Source organism: Nymphalis io, chromosome 10, assembly GCF_905147045.1.
Source record: "Nymphalis io chromosome 10, ilAglIoxx1.1, whole genome shotgun sequence".
Lineage (NCBI taxonomy): Eukaryota > Metazoa > Arthropoda > Insecta > Lepidoptera > Nymphalidae > Nymphalis > Nymphalis io.
The window spans coordinates 10908617-10929660 of NC_065897.1; the positions used below are offsets into that span (position 1 = coordinate 10908617).

The 21044-nt window shown below is 31.9% G+C and overlaps 1 protein-coding gene across 1 annotated transcript in view; it reads right to left on the minus strand.

Annotated features, from left to right (window-relative positions):
- Positions 1–4506: 4506 nt before the first annotated feature.
- Positions 4507–21044, minus strand: part of LOC126771157 (uncharacterized) — an 83176-nt gene continuing 66638 nt past the window's right edge. Inside the window, exons 5-7 of the mRNA XM_050490913.1 lie at positions 15044–15177; positions 5269–5485; positions 4507–4681 (exon numbers count right to left, since the gene is read on the minus strand). Coding sequence (XP_050346870.1) covers positions 4530–4681; positions 5269–5485; positions 15044–15177 — 503 coding nt within the window. The 3' untranslated portion in view covers positions 4507–4529. The remainder of the gene's footprint in view (positions 4682–5268; positions 5486–15043; positions 15178–21044) is intronic.

Genomic DNA, 21044 nt, shown 5'->3' on the forward strand with positions numbered 1-21044 from the left:
ATTTTCAACAAACTTTATTTTGTTATAAACTTAAATTCCAACATTAATTATGCATGACGGAAGTTTTGAGAAACATGACGGAAATAAAATTATAGTAATTTAAAGCGAACTTCGTATTTTACGAAACTTTCTCTTTCGCGTGATTCTTAGTGTAATATTATTCTGAAAATATTTACGAGCATTTAAAAAACATAAATAGAATATGTAAAAGATCGAAATTGATTATTGAAATGATTTATAGTTAAATAAAACCAAATATTAAATTTAATAAAATAAAAATATATTTCTTATTATTTTGATAATATAGCAACGAAGTATATGTATATAGTATACACGCCACGCACAAACAAGGGCTAAAATAGTGGTGACGGCATAAATCAAGCCATATGCCGTCACGGCATACGACTCGCGTCAATGGATGTTTCACATCAATATTAATTAAAGATGAAAATGTTTGATGAAAGCGATGAAACTATATCTAAGAAGTTAAGCAATCTCTATCATTCATTCAAGCTTGAAGCCATCTCGCACGACATCTATATATCCTTATAAATTTATTCACTTCCTAATATGATATGTTTTTGTTACGCCATTATTACTAACATGATTTGCTATGCAACGACCATCAGTAGCGCCATGAATGGATAAACTTCTTCAATCTGTCTCGTTCTTTTGCACGTTATTCTATACTATTCGTTTCGTTCGCCAACATGAAAGAAAATAACGTAGTTACGATTGAAGGACGGTTATTCTCTTTGAAGGAATACAACTTTGTGAAAGCATTTGAAAACGTGTCCGGGATTTCTTAAATGAAGAGTTCGAGGTAAGTCACAACCTTACTTGGTGGTAGGGCTTTGTGGAAGCCCGTCTGGGCAGTCACCACCCGCTCATCACAAATTCTATGGCTGAACAAAAATACTTAGTATTGTTGTGTCCCGGTTGGAAGGGTGAGTGAGCATTAGCATCTTAGTTCCCATGGTTGGTGGCGCATTGATGATGTAAGAGATGGTTAATATTTCTAACAGCGCCAATGCTTATGGACAGTAGTTACACACTTACAATCAGGCCCATCTGCCCATACACCTAGCTATATACTAAAAAATAACATTATAGGAATGTCAAAACATTCATCTTCTAATTGACAATGATGACGTTAATATACAACAAGGGCATGAACACATGCCAACGGTGCGGCACTGCCCACCGTGTAACAGCACAGCGCCGCTACCGAGAGACAGCGCGGCGTCGTGTCGGTGCCGTATACGGTGCCGGCACACGGCAGAAACCATCGTTGAAATTTTTATCTTTATAAAACTCGTTTGTCTTGTCCCATAGAACGGGACGTGCTTCCACTAGTGCAATTAAAAAGTTGACATCTAAATTGTCAGTCATTTTTATTAACACGTCCGAACTAAGCAATACAGTAACAGCCTATTAATGTCCCACTGCTGGGCTAAGGCCTTCTCTCCTTTTTGAGGAGAAGGTTTGGAGCTTATTCCACCAGCGTGGCGCTAGACCGCATGCCATTTCTATAGTACTATCGGTTCTGAGCAATTAGTAACTAACTTACCGTAACAGCCAGTGAATGTCCCACTGCTGGGCTAAAGGTCTCCTCTCCTCTTTTTTTGAGGAGAAGGTTTGGAGCTTATTCTACCACGTTGCTCAAATGCGGGTTGGTAGAATACACATGTGGCATAATTTCAATGAAATTAGACACATGCAGGTTTCCTCCCGATGTTTTCCTTCAACGACAAGCACGAGTTGAATTATAAACACAAATTAAGCACATGAAGATTCAGTGGTGCTTGCCCGGGTTTGAACCCACGATCATCGGTTAAGATCCACGCGTTCTAACCACTAGGTCATCTCGACTTCTCGACACAACATCGCGCCTCACCCGGTAGCGGCGCCGCGTCGTTACACGGTGGTTGATGCCACACTATGGACATATGTCCACGCCCTATTTGTACCTTATTTATCAACTTCATAATAAACGGATTGCAATTAAGCAATTATATTTAAATTTTACTACATTTAAAAATTAAAATCTAACGAGGTCATCTGAGTTCAAATTTTTTGTTCATCATTAATAACAAATATTGTATATATGGATTTTTTCCCTAAAAAATGTTCAATATATGGGGGAATTTTATCTTTTCTGTGCATAAAATTGACTATAGATAAATAATCGCTATAATACTATATTTGATAATTGATTTGTAAGAAACCGAAAAATTCTTTAATTTATAAAATATATTATTGCTGAAATTGAATCATGCATAACATATTTGCGAAAGAACTATAATTGACAATGTGATTCTTTAGTTATTTTAAATAAAACAGATGCGAAAATAAAAATAATTCATAAGAATTTAAATCGATGATAGACAGATTAGTAGAGAGTAGAAAACAATTTAACATAGAATATAATATACGATATTCATATCATACGTTGTATGACGTCATTAATGAATGTAGTATTTAAATTTTTTTTTTAATTCTTATTAAACATTAGAAACGAAGTTCGGAAGTGTAATGTTATGCTGGCGCTACTCAACTGGTCATTTTTATTATAAATAATTTAAAGAGCCAATGAAGACATCTGATAGCGTAAATATATAACGCATTTGTAAAATATTACATTATTTACAAAATAATTTTATATAGAAAACTCTAACATTAAAATAATTTTGATTTCAATTATATATTTATATTGATAAACTTTTGAAGTGAGAAAACAGCTAAATCACATAAATATTTTATAAATAGTCGAAAGTTATTTTTGTTTAGAAAGAAATACTTTATACGCGTATAAAAAAATATACCCGCTACTAGATTAACGATTTAAATAATAAAGCTTAAGGACAGACTTAAAACATTTGAATATTCGATACTAATTGTTTGAGTATAAGTGCTTTTTCATTGTGACATGTGTGGAGTTACCTACGGAAACGCGTTTTATAATAAGTATATTTTTTAATTAAGAAATTTATTAACGGTATATATTCAAAAGAGATTTTTAAAGGCTCTTAAGTTTTAACGTAGTTTGCACTCCCTAGCCGCGGTAGTTGTTACTGGGTTAAACGACCCCTAACGTCCTAATTCAGTCTCATAATTGCGTACATAAGTAAGTGATAAATTGAATATACAAAGGATCCAAAGAAGCTTCGCATTGTGTTAGGATGAAAAAATCAGGAGTAAAAAATCGTATTAATTTTTACATCAATATCGATCATGCTACATGTATCTTCTTTCAAAAATTGCCTAACAATTTATATCAGACATTGCGACCTGCGCACACAATAATAGGTGTATAATATAATGTCAATGTAAGAGTTTCGGCACCAGCAGCACAAGGAGTAGACATATGTGTGCGCACAACACACATATGTCTACATATGTTTTATTTTCCGAAATGTAAATTAAACATGTATCAAGAAAATAATCACTTTTCGATTTAGAATCGTTTCTTTTTTCTCGCTTGGCTAAATTAATTGAAACTATAGTTGTAAAGTATATCAAACTATTTAGAGGGTTTAATTTGCATATTTTTTCGTGCGTGGAGAACGAAAATTTAAGGAAAATTGTTTATCTCGGTATTTTAAACAACGGAAATGTGTGGCCGATTAAAAGGACTTGGTCCTTATTTCTTATCGCTGGACACTTACCTAAATACACTATATAGACAAATAAACTGTTGCCTGTATGAGTGTGTTGTTGTTTTTTGTTAATATAATGTGCGCAGGTCTCATTATACACAATATCGACAAATAGATTCTTATAAGCTCTATTGGACTATTATAAATTACAAACATTTATATTTGGTAACATTCTATACAAGTATTTTATTATATATTGACTTAGTTTATTCCATAAGTATAATATATTTTATAGAAAATCGTTATTATTATTATATATATACAGACATGGGGTAATATTTATTTAATAAAATTATATGTTCCATAAAATATATTAATCAGTTTTAAATAAAAAATTACATTAAAAAAAATGACTCGTCACGAACGAAACGAACGAAAAAACGATAATTACAAAATACTAAGCAATTTATGATGTATCAAAAAAAAACCTCTTTAGTTTTACGTTTGAATTCACAATCAAAAAGAAGAAAGGAAACTTCGTCTTCACTGCGAAACCTATTTTTTTTTTTGTAAACAAAACTTTTACAATTTTATTCCAAATGGAAACTCATCTTAATTCTAAATAAAGTTGATTCTAAACAAATGCAAGCTACACAAGTATTAGTTCGCTCATTAAAAATATCGATTATATAATTTATTCCTACATTTTAACATACAGTTGAAGTCAGTTATTATTTTAGTAAACACTGAAAAGTTTCTTATTCACGGCAATCAACTCGATATTTTAAAGTATATATAACTTTAGAATATTATGACAGTATATATTATAATATAATCTTTATCTACGATAAAAATACAACGTCAATTTTTATAAAACATTTATAGCAAGAAAATAATCGTGGCATATTCTAACAGTTAATATACACGGATTTATATAAATTTTCCCAACACATTTAATACAGCGACAATCAATATTACATTAATAGTACGGTTTATTATTAAATGGCTTGAATGATTGTGTTCTATAGTAATTATCTTAACGGGTAACTGTGTCGGCGCTGGTTCCATTCGAATTACATTCACTGCGAAATAAAAAAAAAGAAATATTTAAAATATTAATTAATAATATTACACTTTAAACGTATCTTGAAAAGCTGTAAAAAAATCACAGTCACTTTACATTTAATAAAAGAAGTCAAAAATCTCTTCACAGATCTTCACAGATCAGAACAATTACATGTTTAATTGAAAAATATTTTTATATATTTTTATTTCAAAACATTAAGTTTTAATGGATATTCCAAATATCGATAACATATCCAATTATTGCCACTTATAGACATATTAACTGAATTATTGTAATTCACTAAGCATTTACAGTGTTTGAAACTGTTCGTCATAAAAAAAAAAAAAACATATATAATAGTTAAAACAAAAAACTAAAGGAATATCAAGGATAGCTTAAATAATTATTAATAATAATTTAATTCATCATACAATATACTATTATTTTTGCTATTATTAATGTATTAATATTAAAGATGGACATAGCTAAACTATTTTTATCTCAGCAAAGAGATTTAACTTTAAAATAAGAATTTAAAAGAACCTGCAATAAAGAAAAAATAAAAATAAATTATATAGACATGACTAATTTGCAGTAACTTACCTGTAACTGTATGGTTTTGCACATCTGCAAACCCGTCGTTGAGGTTTGCATAACTGGGTATGGTGCTGAGACAGGTGATTTCAACTGTTTGATTCGGGAACAGTTGAAGGTTGGTGAGGGGAAACCGTAATGAGGAGTTGGTTAGGGAGAGCGGCATACCGTGATGATGGCGATGGACGTTTACTGTTCCGTGAGGAATGGTAAGTCTTTCATCCACCTGGTGGGAAGAAAAAGAAAAGTATTTAATTGGACTTCTTATAATATATATTATGACGAAATATAAATTATGACCAAACACAGACTCATATAAAATCAAAGTGTTAGTCACCATACTTTTTCTAAGAAACTCAAAATTTTTATGCATGAAAATAAAAATAAATTACTCATATAATTTATTTTATAAAGATAAAAAAAAACATATTAAAGAACATAAGCAAATTATTACAACAATTAAAATCTAGATGGCGTTAGTGGTACTTTAAATCGCGCTTTCGTTTGTTACAAACCGTAACATATAGCGGTCTGCAATGCTTCGTATCTGCCCTAACATAATAAGTTTTCCTTAATATAAATTAATTTTTGTTCGTCTTGTACTGAATAGTACAAAGACGTCTATAACGTTAGTTGTACCTTGTCAAGACTAAGACGTCGTATTCATTTATACAAGCCATTGCTATTCCTGGAATGAGGACCACCGGTATACTGATGTACGTGGACAGGACGAAATTGATTTGTACGCTTTCTTCTTGATTGATATTTATTTTTGATATTATTAATCACATGTGTGTGAACTATGTCTTACCGATAAAATTCGTAAATATAAAAAAAGCGCGACGGCATGCGATAATGTCTTTCTTTTTGCCGATACGGCATACCAGTCTGTCTTATGTACTGTAGGATATTTCATCGTTGATAATGATATCTCCTAAGGTTTGACCAGTGTAAGCGTACGTCCAAAATATTTTCAATAATATATTTATTATATCCTCGTTAATGCTCTTTCTAATAGTGAAAACCACATCATAATTTGTTGCATGATTTAAATGAAATCAGTGGAGATGCAGACAGAAAAATTTTAAAACAGAATCAGTGACTTTATTTTACATTATTTACTGTCAAAAGTAATATTTAGTTGTAATGGCAGTTCAAATGCAACTAACACTTAACAATGTGTTCGATAGCCTATTACCGGACGAAATAAAAGTCACATATAATTCACAACACAATACAGTCAGGAGAACATACATATAAAGTCAATCACGGTAATCAGAACAGAAAAAATATTCGGAATCGCATTAACTATAATTTAACATAGACGAGAAAACAATTATACTAAGGGAGATCGAAGTGTGGAGGGTAATACAAGTAAAAAATCACTGCCCGCTGCGACGATCGTGGACGGCGCGTAGGCACAAGCCATCGGTACTTTTTAACAACACCGTCCACCCGGGTTTGCGTCATAATTAATATTAATTGTTTTAAATATATATCTATTTTTTTTTATCGTGTTCTCCACAAGCACATAAACCAAAAATTACATTTCAAAATCGGTTGTTATTTGTTTTCCCAATTCACAAACAAAGTGCGCAGCATAAGTTCGGAATGACGAACACAATTATTGTTTTAACATGAAAAATAATTCCGTATAAAAAATAACTAATTGCATATCGAATTAATCATTAAATTAAGCAAATTATTTTATGATAATTTATATTAAGTTAGCTTATGACTGATAAAATTCATGATCAAAGCTTTAAGAAACTTTCTTACTAGTTAATTTAATAAAAAAAATGTAATGTCTCAAATATTAGTTAGGTATGTCAGATATGTCATTTAATAGTTTTGTTTTACGTAATAAATATACCTTAATGTTTTTTTTTGGTAAGAATTTCCAATCAGTACGTTTGATAGGTAGCCAGGATATATTAGTATGTATTTAACAAACTACTCTTTTCTAATAATTTTCGTTTATAAAATCCCTTAATGTGAAACTAGTGGTAGTACTGGTGGTAGGGCTTTGTGCAAGCTCGTCTGGGTAGGTACCACCCACTCATCAGATATTCTACCGCAAAACAGCAATACTTGATATTGTTGTGTTCCGGTTTGAAGGGTGAGTGAGCCAGTGTAATTACAGGCACAAGGGACATAAAATCTTAGTTCCCAAGGTTGGTGGCGCATTAGCTATAAGCGATGGTTGACATTTCTTACAATGCCAATGTCTAAGGGCGTTTGGTGACCATCAGGTGGCCCATATGCTCGTCCACCTTCCTATTCTATAAAAAAAAAAAAATTACCATCGGTTTGGAATATACTTTAATGGAAAAGAACCAGTAGGAATTATATACCTACTGTTTTATACGGAATATAAATACATGCATTCATGATGTACAATTTAACTTCGAATATTCCGCACAGTTGTTAACCGTAACGGTAAAAGCCTGTGAATGTCCCACTGCTGGGCTAAAGGCCTCCTCTAAAGGTTTGGAGCTTATTCCACCACGCTGCTCCAATGCGGGTTGGTGGAATACACATGTGGCAGAATTTGAGTGAAATTAGACACATGCAGGTTTCCTCACGATGTTTTGCTTCACCGTAAAGCACGAGATGAATTATAATCACAAATTAAGCACATGAAAATTCAGTGGTGCTTGCCCGGGTTTGAACCCACGATCATCGGTTAAGATTCACGCGTTCTTTCGATTCACTGGGCCATATCGGCTGTAACAGTTGTTAATCAAACTAAAATCAAGCGTTTTTGTAGCTAGCATAAATTTTATCATATAATATAATTGTGTTATCTATAAATATTTCTTAATTTATGAGCTTCAATATATTGAATTATAAATGTGACAATGTCTGCGGGTTCTTGGTACAGAATTGTATACTATTTCGCTGGATACATGTACTGATGCTGCGAAATTTCATGATATAGGTTTTGTTTAAAAAGAAAACGCTACAAATACACCATGTTGGGTTTCCATCTTCTTAATTTTAGGCATATGAATAGAGCATATTTCGCTAGATTTCTACCAGCCCCGGATTTATACCTAGGTCTACAAGGCATCGGCCTAGGAACAGATTCGGATTTAAAATTCCAAGGCCCCTAGGCACTTTGACATTTGAGTCTCCCCCATTCCGAAGCGTTTAGAGTAAAATTATATTATTTTTGGCTGGCTTTGCTGGCGGGGCTCTAAATCCGGATCTGGTTGCTTCACTGACATTTAGCGTATATACAGGTAAGAAATGTCTTTCTATGTATGCAGGATTATATCACGTTATTTTTTCCGTCACGATAAATGTATTATAGACCTAAATAACTTATTGAATAACAACTACCGCAATATGCTATCCTTGTCACATTTATTTTTTTATCTTTCTTTCATTGTTACTTATTAGTCAAGCACTTTAATAATTTTATAAAATTGTAATCGCAAGAACACTATGCATGCAGTGTTTGCTTTCAAATAGGTGTACATAAAATGTTTCTAGTTTTAGTACATAATTTATTAAGATATTAATTATGTAACATCCGCTAGCAATAAATTTATTTATTTATTAAGCAATAAATTTATTTATTTATTAGGCAATAAATTTATTTATTTATTAAGCAATAAATTTATTTATTTATAAACGGTTTCGTTAACTCGTTGGTTGTATATTTAAATTCGAAAACTGAATAACATTCATATATAAGATTAGGATTTAAGTCCTTTATTTACTGAGGATATCTAATTAATGTGAGTTCTATATTAATAAATAAAAAAATCGTTTTATATCGTGGGTGTTTTCAAATATGTTGTAATAATAGCTCGTCGATTGAAAGTCGAAATAAGTAGGTTCACAATCGATAACATAATATGAATAAATAATATTATAAAAAATAAAACAAATATAAAATTCTATTCACAATCGAAATTTAAATCGGGTTAATCACAACAACGTTAATCGGTTCATTAAAAGCGACCGTCGCGTCCCACCTCTCACCCCCGCTACCTGTTATTTGCCCTAAGACGTTGAGGACGAATAAGAATTATACCGCTATGTATAGTGCTATGACTGTAAATATTAAAAAACGTTTTTTTTTATTGACGTCATATAATTTTCAAATTAAGATGCACATTTAAAAATAACTCTGTACATATGTATAGAAATACATAATATAATTTAAACTACTTTACGTGTCTTCAGTTTGCGCACTGAACCATTTTGTTCGTGGTCCGATCTCCACTGGCTCAGTAATAGGTCAGACGAAATTACAAATAATTGCTCATTGCGCCAATATTAAAATTATTTAAAATTTTGGAGTAGTTAGTCATGAATAGGTAGATTAATTATTGTAATTAAAATACACGGTTTATATTTCAAATTAATTATTTCATAATAGAAATGTTTCATGTCAATTTTACTATAGCAATTATGTGAGTAAATTAACCGAGCTTGATTCATTGTCCATTGCGGTATTGTTTCATAGCAATAAACGTTGTTTCATAGTAAATAACACTATCTATAGTGTCGTGTCTATTTTGTCACATTTCACAGTACATATTATTTTATAATTTTCTTATCAAATGAAGAATAAGTTTGTGAACCATGCGCTTTCAATTATCTTTACTTTAAGAGTGATGGACATCGGAGCAAAAGCTGAGAGATCTTGATTTTCAAATGATTTAAACAATATAATGTTTATATCATTTGAATTATATTTTTAAATAATAAAAAAAAGAGTTTACACATTTTAATGTTGCTGTGTAATAATTTGTTGACATTTTACAAATTTTAATGAAAGGAAATTAAAAGTAAGATACTTGCCTTAACTATACTATTTTCAAGTAATTTGACGGAATTGTCTTGTCAAGCCTAACTAATATTATAAATGCCGATATTGAGTTTGTTTGTAACATTTTCACGTCTTAACTCTCGAGGGATTATCATGAGAAGCATATACTTTGTCAGAGGTATAGAAACACGCAAATAAACTAGTAATTTAGGTTATACCTAGACTAGCTCTCCTAGGAAGTCGTGTAAAACATTTCAATACAATATTTTCAATCAAATTGAACAAAACGTGATATCATTATTTTTAATACTTTTACTTCGATAATAAGCCTCGCGTATTATTATTAATTAAAATAATTTCAACATAAAATGCGAACCGTGTATATTTTGACAATGCAATCAATATTACGAATGTGTTGAAAACGCGATTTCCTTTTATGTGGTCATTTGTTCATCTATATTTTTTTTATGATCTTATACAGCTGTAACAGTAGAAGGCTGTATAATATTTAACAACCTTGATATCTGACGTTTGGTTTGAATAAATCAAGAAGTGAAAGGATGTAAAAATTTAATAGTTTCCGGCTTTGTTCGTAAAACGGCTTACTGGGATCTCATTATGTACACAATACCAGGCAGTTGCCTCGGTGCTAATGAAAAATGAAGATTTATTCATTGTATATTACGATAAATCAAATGTACAATAATAATAATAATAATGGGACATTATTCACATATGGCCATCTGATCCCAAACTAAGCAGAGCTTGTACTATGGAAACCAGACAACTGATATATTACATATACTACTTTTTCTTTTATAAATACATACTTATATAGATACACCCAGACACAGGACAAACATACATGTTCAAGCACACAAATGTCTGTCCTGGGTGGGAATCGAACCCACAACCTTCGGCGCGATAGGCAAGTATCTACCAACCACGCCAACCGGCTCGTCAATATACAATGATAACTGTTCTTATAATATTTTATTACGAAATATTCACATTTAGAACATAAACAAGTATATATAAATCAAAATTAAAAATGACAACTGTACAAATCATAAATGCGTGGAATGGCGGCAATAAAGCAGCATTTCCCTGTTGAATCGCAATTACGATACTCTGTAGTGCTATTCTGTAAGAACTAACTTCATTAGTAATATTGACAAACGACTTATGGTGATATACTATTTTGATGCATATATCCTTGAATTGCTATGATTATTATGGTCAATGTCGCATATCACTTTCTGACATTTCAAGAAAGTTTCCTGCGGTGAGTTTCGAGTTTGTGCTTACAGAACAGTCCTATTGATCCAACCCTCCTGTCAGCAGTTCGGGTAACAAGACGGGGTGATGCTCGTATATATTTTAGAAATGTTAAAAGTTCATTATACACACTTAAATAATATTAATAAGCAATATATATATATATATATCTTGCTAATATTCGCCCACGGTTTTGCTCGCGTGTTAGGGTGACAGATACAGGTATTATGTAAAAAGGGGAGCCTATGTCCGCCCTTGGAGTTTAAGCTTGCTTTACTCGAATTTTATCAAAATCGGTTCAGTGGTTTAGCCTTAAAAGCGTAAAAGACAGACATAGTTACTTTCGTATTTATAATATTAGTATACATTTACTTTAAATTTTATTGGTTAACATTATTAAATAAATATTAATGAGCCAAAGAAGATTAGAATTAAAAAGCGACCCTGTTACCAATTGAGTAATATTTTATTTATTCAAATATATTGCAGCAGCTGCTGGCAATCATTAATATTATTACTAAGTACGTCGAAACATATATTCGTGCAAAATTAGCATACACACAAGATTATATAAACATTTAATAATTTTAGGATATGAGTTGGAAATGCGAAGCGACGAAATAATTAAACGGACAACTGTAATAAACGGCCGATTGATTTCAAATTAAAACAGTTGGTTTGAGCTATAAAGTACAGCAATTACTGCATTGATCTGTTTATTTTTATATAAAAGCCTTATATAAAATTTAATATCTTTAATACTAGTTGTGTCCCGGTTTTACCTGCTTTTATATTGCACGTGAAATAAATATAACCTATGTTGTAAGGTTTGATAGGTATTAATTTTTTTTTTTACTATTAAAAGACCAGCGTTTGACCGTTGACTTGCCTGATGTTAAGCATCGACACGGTCTAAGATGTAGCACGCTTGCCTATAAGAAACCTGTTTATTCTGGATTTGAAGACACCAACATTGTACTTATCGGGAAATACGGACTCAAGCAAAGCATTCCAAAGTTTCGCAGTGAGAATGATGAATGTAGACTCAAAGCGCTTCTTACGTAGGCGGGGAATTTCCACTGTGTACCTATGGTGCTTTGGTCGCGTTTGCCTGGCCTTTCGATAGTAAAAAGGGGCTGGAGGAGTTTAAAAAAAAGAGTAAATGGTACCTTGGAATACTCTTTATAACAATCCATCACACATGTATACATTTGTAACTTTTATATATGTAGAAGATTACCCCGGACAAACAGACAGCAGACAAAAATAAAAACAATGACTGTTTTGGTTTTGGTACCAAAGCCATGTTAAGTTAAAAAGGTATTTGAATTGAAATCACAGACATGCATTTATATTTTATTTGCATAGATAGACTTTTAACAGAAGTAATTAAAGCTTACTTTAAGTGATGAGATAATTAAAACAATTTAATTTACTGTTAATTAGAACAGTAAGGTTATAATTTATTCAGATAGTCGGTTTTAGGGGAGAAAATTGCGTAGGTTTAATGCTAACATTGTTTTCTTTTGTCTGTATGTAAGGGCTTATACGTGAGAGCTTTTCTCACAAAACATTAAAATGATTTTCATAATACATAATACAATGTAAACTTTAAAAGTATAATTTATAATCTCTTATCTCGCCATTTACAATTTAAGAAAAGAAAAGAAAATCGCCATTAGATTGATTTAATAATAGCGGCATTTTATGAAACTTCTAGAGAAATGGAGTCAGAATTGAAGCTGTGATTTTGACATCGCTAGACAGCCTGTAAACCGTTGAGCTAATGAGGCTTTGGGTTTTAACGTATTTATATTTATTTGTATATACTGCGTGAGAATATACGAATATTAATTATATACTTTTTACTATATATAAAATCGCAATTGATCAATTTTTTTTACAGTTATCACAAATTCAGATACAGGCGAATTACCAAGCCTACATAAGAAAGTTAAACCTATAAATATAAAATAAAAGTATTATTTTATACAGTAAAATGATATGCGTAAATGTATTTTTTTAAGCCTTAAAGTTATAAAAATTACGGAAACATTTTATTTTAAAAGTATAATAAAGTTTTTTATAAATTAAAATAGTTACAATGCTGCTTTTGAACATTTAACCCCCTTAAAAAGGGGGAATATAAAGCAAATTTATTAATCTTTTATATGATTTTGTATGGGTAAACGTGAGGGGCGTGTAAAAGACGCGCGGATGAAATCTGAAATTTTGCTAGCTTTAAGGGGTCGTGGGTGCTAGGAAAATTCATCTTATTACTATTTGTACAAAAACCAAGGAATTAGTGATAAAATAAAATGTTCGTAACTTAGATTAATTTATATTTTATTGATAATAAGTAATCGTTCCTAAATAATAAATGCGAAAGTGAGTTTGTTTGTTTGGAATGAAATAAAAATGTAAATTTGCATACACGTTCCCTTTCCCACTCACGGGCGAAGTCAAGGGCAGAAAAGCGTATAAAATAGCGTATGGCTTAATATATTTAGAATTTTAGGATACATTTTATCGATATTTAGGATATTATTTTATTTTATCGCAATAATCATATATTTTCGCCTATTTCTCATGAAAGCTTTAACAACAACAATTTGTAGCTTCACTCAATCGGATGAATTATTTATTGAAATAATGCAGCTTATAATACTTTCAAGCTTGACTAAACTGAGCTCGGATTCCACTGGGATTACTTATTAAGATTTCTCCAAGAAAAAATAGAAAACTAAGTTTTATCGAAATTGTAAGCTGTTTTCGAGAAACCAAAATGTATTTTACATATACACACATATTGCTATGGAAAAGGCCCAGTGTTTGAATCACGTGAATGTAAATCGAAGATTGCAGACTCAAATCCGGGCAAGCACTACTGTATTTTCTTGTGTTTAAATTATATTAATAATTATTCATGTCGTGCTCAGCGGTGAAGAAAATTTCGTGAGGAAACCTGCATATATTAGATGAAATGCTAACAAATTGTTTTGAAGCAGCGTAGTGGAATAAGCTTAACACCTCTTTTTTATGGCAAAAGGAGATCTGCGCCAAGCAGTGAGACATTTTCAAAAACTTTACGCATATTTTTAATTTTATTTCATTCTTTTGTCAATTTCCATGAAATCATAAAGCATAATTATGTTTGTTTATATATTTTCTTTTATTTAGGAATAAATAGATAAAGCTTTACATATATATATAATAAGTTAGGGATGAACCTGATAAAATCCGCATTATCCTTTTTTTTTAAAACACAAATAACAAAAACGAATCCTTCAAGCACTCAAATACTCAATGGATGATAAGGCAGATTAATTTTTCACACTGACAATCGGATTTGTAATACAACGGAAAAAAATCTGCTAGCATTCGTACTACCATTCCACGTTTTAAAATTTGCTTAAATTATTTTTGATTTACATATTTTTCTTTCAGTCTTCTGGTACAGCGTAAAACGCTTTTAACATTCGGACAAATCGATGATTTGATGATATCAAATGTGTAACATATTTATGTTAACTCGTTTGTCTTGATTTATCAACGCACAGCAATACTACTGAATCTAGAATACTGTTTGGACCAAAGGTTGATCTTATAACGTAAGCATTCGCTAAGAAATGTCTTTAGGAAATTTCAACGTCAAGTGATAATTTAGTCTGATTTTTATCCATACGAAGTCGGGACTAGTAACTAATATTCTATACTTACTTTTACATTATTGATGAGCCACGTTAGGTGTGGTGCGGGATGCGCTGGTGAGCTCTGACAGATGGCTTCTAGGTCGTCATTGGATGAAAGTTTTTTATGTTTAATCTTGATTTTTGGACGATATTTTTGCCGAACTGAAAAAAAACAATAAAAATATTGACATAACACAGGAAAATCATATATAAAATTGATAAACCTATTAAAATAATTATCTTATAGTAGCAGAAAATAATCAAGAACTTAATCACGATTATTATCTGTTTACAACGGATGCCTAAGGTTTTGCATAACAAATATTTTCTTTGTTTAAGTTGGTTCATTAAATGTGCGATAAAAAACGAGTCAATACATGAATAAATGTAGTATTTTAAAGAGCGGCTTATAGTAAATACTAGATGCATCGTGTAAAATAGCACAAAGGCTATCACTGGACCATGCAAAACTCAAAGCCGATTTTACGAATGCGCACTTTTATTCCACTTCTATCGTTAAAAACGTGAACATTCTATTCACAATAAAGAGATTTGAAAGCCCTCCGTTTTTATTTAGTCTTGGTAAGCGGGCAAATGGATCACCAGATGATGACACGACAGTGACATCATGATAAGTAATCACTCATTACACTGTCAATATTTTTCTACCCACGAAATATAAAAGGTTACTTCGCTTAATTAATCTTAATACGTGGACATTGAAAATTGTTGTGCATTTTTTAACTAAGTGTTATTCATAAATCGTAAAGAAATATGATAATTTGTAGCAATTAATAGCCTAGGGGCTGATTAGTTAAACAATGCTGTGTATTCGTCATTCTAATTCAAGTCTAGATATGGTAGAAAGAGAAAAATTAGTGTTTAATTACACATAAACAACTTGTATATGTAAGGAATGGATAATTACTTTGCCACTGTTACAGACTAAAAGTAAGATATCTGATGGAAACATAAATTTTGGCCTTTTCCTTTTTCGATGTAAGTAAAAATTAGACGTAAAATTAAAATGCAAACGATAGTGTCCGATTCAGAAATGAATACCGGTATGTCGTTAGTTTTCCGTGTGGAGCCAAAAAACCGTTTACAAATGTCTACATAAAGAATTCCAAATTAACTTTGAACAAGACTAGCACAAACATTGTGCAGTGGAACGCACGATATTTACGACTATAATATACAATTAAAGCGCACATGTATTGAAAATGCATCAGATTAAATCAGTTGAGACAGTTCTCATTTAATTTACATTTTCAATATCCTGATACAACAGCCAATCAAATTGCGACGTTTTCCGTCACTAATAAATATTTTTTCCTATTACGACAAAATCGAGATATCAACAAAAAATATCATACAATAAATCAAGCGATCTTTGGTCTAGATGTTTATTTTAATCATTTATTTTGTTTTAAGCAATTGCTGTTGTTTTTAAGTTTACTTACAAAGCTTTAAAATTTAGACCATGGCGTCAACTGTTCCCATGATGACGACTCTGTTTGGCTTATTCTTAATATACAATCTGACAATATGAAAATAAAAAAAAAACAGACAGTCATAGAGACTGCCGATTGAAGTGAAAATATATTAAATGCTAAATATATTTGTCCAATTTCCAAATCTATTGGCGCTCCAAGTAATAATTCTATCCCTTTTTATTGTCGTGTTTATATGTCGAAATCTCGGTACAAAATATTAATACAGCTTAATTTAAATAAATAATAGTTAAAATACACTTATATTATTTGTATATACTGTTAGTATTTACATAATTATCAATCATTATTATGCTTATTAATTTCTACAATACTTGAATTATTTGTACTTTCAACGAATTTATTATATTAACATTAGCATATCGGTGACACGAAGCCTCGAGTATATTCCCTACGATAAAGCACCACGCGCCTAAAGAAGTATTCACTTCAACAAACTTTAAATTGTTATAAATGTGAGGTGCTGCAGTCGAGATGTAAAGGTACCTTTTTACGCTGATTAGTCTTAGAAGGAAAAAAGAAACGCGTGATGTCGGCGGCTGCATCTTACATTTTTAAATCATGAATCTGAAGCTTGTTGCTCTTTTAACCTACTTTAAGACGGAGGACATTATATTTTTGCTGCGTACTTTTATTTTTGTATGTTCCCCGATGATTTGTATCCGGCCGATTTGGGTGATTTAAATTTTACTATATTTAGGACGTCACATAAAATTTTCTTTGTCGTACGTATAATAAAAAATAAAATAAAATTTATACTTTATTATTTAGGCTAGTATTTTGTTATATAAAATAGGTATGCGGACGAGACGGTAAGTGGTCACCAAACGCCCTTAGACATTGGCATTGTAAGAAATGTCAACCATCGCTTATAGCCAATGCGCCACCAACCTTGGGAACTAAGATTTTATGTCCCTTGTGCCTGTAATTACACTGGCTCACTCACCCTTCAAACCGGAACACAACAATATCAAGTATTGCTGTATTGCGGTAGAATATCCGATGAGTGGGTGGTACTTACCCAGACGAGCTTGCACAAAGCCCTACCACCAGTCCTACCTATCCCTTATATTTCCAATACCCCACTAACCTAGGGAACTAAGATGTTATGTCCTTTGTACGTGTAGTTACACTTGCTCACGGACCCTTCAGACCGAAACTCAACAAATACTAAGTACTGCTGCTTGGCGGTACTCATTGCTGAGTGGATAACCTACCCAGGCGGGCTTGCACAAAGTCCTACCATGTAAAAAAAAAGTAATGTTAAATATATTACTCGATGTTTCGAGAAAAAAAGTACGCCTAGCGTACAGTACGATCAGTTTGGTTGTTCAATTTGTCGTGACGCTGAATAACCTTGGTTGTTTTAAAATAAACTAATACTATATTTTATATAGATCATTATTTTTTTTGTGTAATTACAAGGAAGACATCACAAGAGATATTATCATCAGTGCGCATTAACATTTGAAGCGGCTTTTATAATTTACGGTGTATAATTATGAGCAAATAAAACTAATTAAAACAAAATTAAAACGTTGCAAACGTTTTCTTCGTTCAATAACAAATAAGTGAGGATAGTCGTTCGTGCTTAAGTTCCGCAGTCAGGAGACTGTCTAGTTACTACGAACTAGTGTCTCGGCGAACTACTTTGATCTATGTGTAGTGGTTGCTCTATAACTTTGTAATTTAAATGCAATTTGTTTGAGGATATCAAGTGTAAAATAATATTAATTATACTTCCCGTTTCTTATGACACGCTTAGAGATATCTGATATTCTTATATCGGATAGTCATTTTGTTCTATTAGCACAGTTATACAAAACTGTTATAAATAATTGAACCCGCATTTTACTGGTACTATTTGAAATGAAACGAAGCTAAAAGCTGAAATCATTTATTTTCACTATTCCCTTACACGAAACCGTACCGGCGTCGGACCGCAAAATAATGTAAGCAAATAAAAATCGCATATGAGCCTTACCGGCGCAGCATCACTGCCGCGTCGGTGTAGGCCCATCCCCGCCCTGTATCAAGTATCATGGTTAGTATCGGCACTGCAAAGCTCACAAGTGCATTTCATAATATTATAATGTAAGGGATTGATTGTGAGGAACCGTTGCGGGTCCCACTTCATGTATAGGAAGCCTTATGCTTTAAAATAAATTGAAGTCTTATATAAGCTTATCTGTCCCTACCTTTTATGAGACATTTTTATTAAATTAATATTTATATTTATTTTCAATACATAAGAACAATATAAAAAGCTTAAGTCGGTACATATCGTTATTCTCCTCTTTTGGAACCTCACGACTGAATATCAGATATGATGGTACGGGTATATTAATAAAAAACATTTTATCGTATCACTCCGCAATGAAAACGTTATTATTTTTTTTTTATGAAAAATTTGATATCGGGAAGAGTGTAGTTGGATGTTGACGTTATAAAGAAGGGGGAAATGACGATATCGAAAATGTGTTATACCTATTATCTATCTATGTTTTGCCTTAGGTCCGTCTCGACTTGCTCGCATAAAATAAAATCTTTAGTTTTGTTTTATTTTTAAATACGATCAAATCAAATATTGTGCAATAAGTTTCAAGCCAAGCTATTATTATTAAAGTAGTAAAAAAAAAAAAAAGTTTTATCCACATTTAAAAAGTAAAAAAAAGTCGAAGTTCACAGCGGAATATGATCGTAAAATGTCTAAAAATGATATGCGAAATGGACTTTAATAATTATAACATTGAAAGGATACACGTGTCAAAACAATATTTCGCGGGTGAGTAATGAAGCATATGTGAGGGTGAGAATGAATACAGAATAGCGTTACAGTCTTCAATATTTCGCCATTAAGATACAAAGTGTGTTCTATTCACGATATTGGCCTAGGAGCAAGGCTATTAAGTAGCTGCTTAACGTTTTTTTTTTTGTTATAGAAAACTTGAAATTAATATCTTGTTAATATTGATATATTTGACTTATATATGCCAAATTAGGTCCTCCAGAGCGATTTCGGCTACGACGGCCAATCTCAAGAGAGATTAGCTAACTGCGCAGGAGATATTATAGTGAACAAGTGTGTGCGCAAACACAGGTGCACTCTGTATTTCCTAGCTCTCATAATCCTATGGGACGGCAATCCGACACAACCGAAAAGAGTTCAGGCGCAGGATCAACGGATTTACTTGCTTTCCGAGGCAAGGGAGTGTACACACTTCCAACTTTCAGACCCCGGGCTGCTACTGAAAATTTTCTGACAGAAAAACCCAATAACTTTTTATTGGCCTGACCTGGGAATTAAACCCAAAACCTCCGGGTCAGTGGTCTCATATGTAGTCACTAGACGAACGAGGCAGTCAGCTCTGATATGCCAAATATGTTATAATTGAAATTTCACAAATTTTGAGCTCTTTAATCGTAATGTAAGAAACATTAATAATTTATACACTGGCACATTGACGAGCTTATGAACCTTATCTTACATTTCTGTATATATATTTGCTGCAAATTATCATATTAATTTAGTCAGATATGTATGTAAGCCGGCGACGCGTCTCGCCCCACCTGACGCTCCTTCCTAGACGCATGACATCTTGGATGCAACAAATGCGCTCACTTGTTAACTAGCACATTTGTCTTTATCGTGATGATATAAAACTTATATCATTAAAAATGAAATATAAATTATTTTGTTATCATCTTTTATTAAGTCATTCAACACAATTAGAAGGTTTATAAAATAACATTGCCGTCAAGCTGATTCTCCACATTTTATAAGTGAGATACGAAGTCAGTTCTTAGTGGATAGCGCTGCTGTCGGGACATTCTAATCTTGACATAAACATTATTCAGCAGACAAAGCGTTTGTATCAGAGGAATTTATACAATAATAAATTAAATTCACTTGATGATAGTTATTTATATGTAAGCCGGTCTTGGTTCATTATCAATATATCTCATCACTTATTTTACTGCTAAGAAGCACTGTGATAAGGGTGATTGAGCCAGTGCCCCTATACCAACAATAACCATTTGCAAGTCCACCTACCTATTACAAGTAAATAAAAACAATAGCAGTGTTAAGTATAATACGGGTATATTACGCAAAGCCCACACTTGCAAACCGCCGAATAAGCATCGCTCTACAAACTCCGATAGCACGAGGTACAAGCGCAGCAGCAACATTACGAATGCCGTCAATCGAAGATGAAGCTGCAACCATTATAACAACCTAAATTTATTTAAATCGGACGTGACCCCCGAAGTTTTTAAGCATCGCAGGAAGACGTAATGATTATTACTAGACATCGATCACTAGTTATCCAATTAGTTTAATTAGTTATATTTTTAACTTGTAATTTTAAATCGATATATTAGTTTAAATAAATTTGTATTATTTTTGCATTCACTGGCTGCACTCAATGTAATTGGTAAGCGTAGAGTTAAATAAATAAACATTTTGATAAATATAATCGCTGTACTTTGATAGCTGACGGTGATAAAACGCCA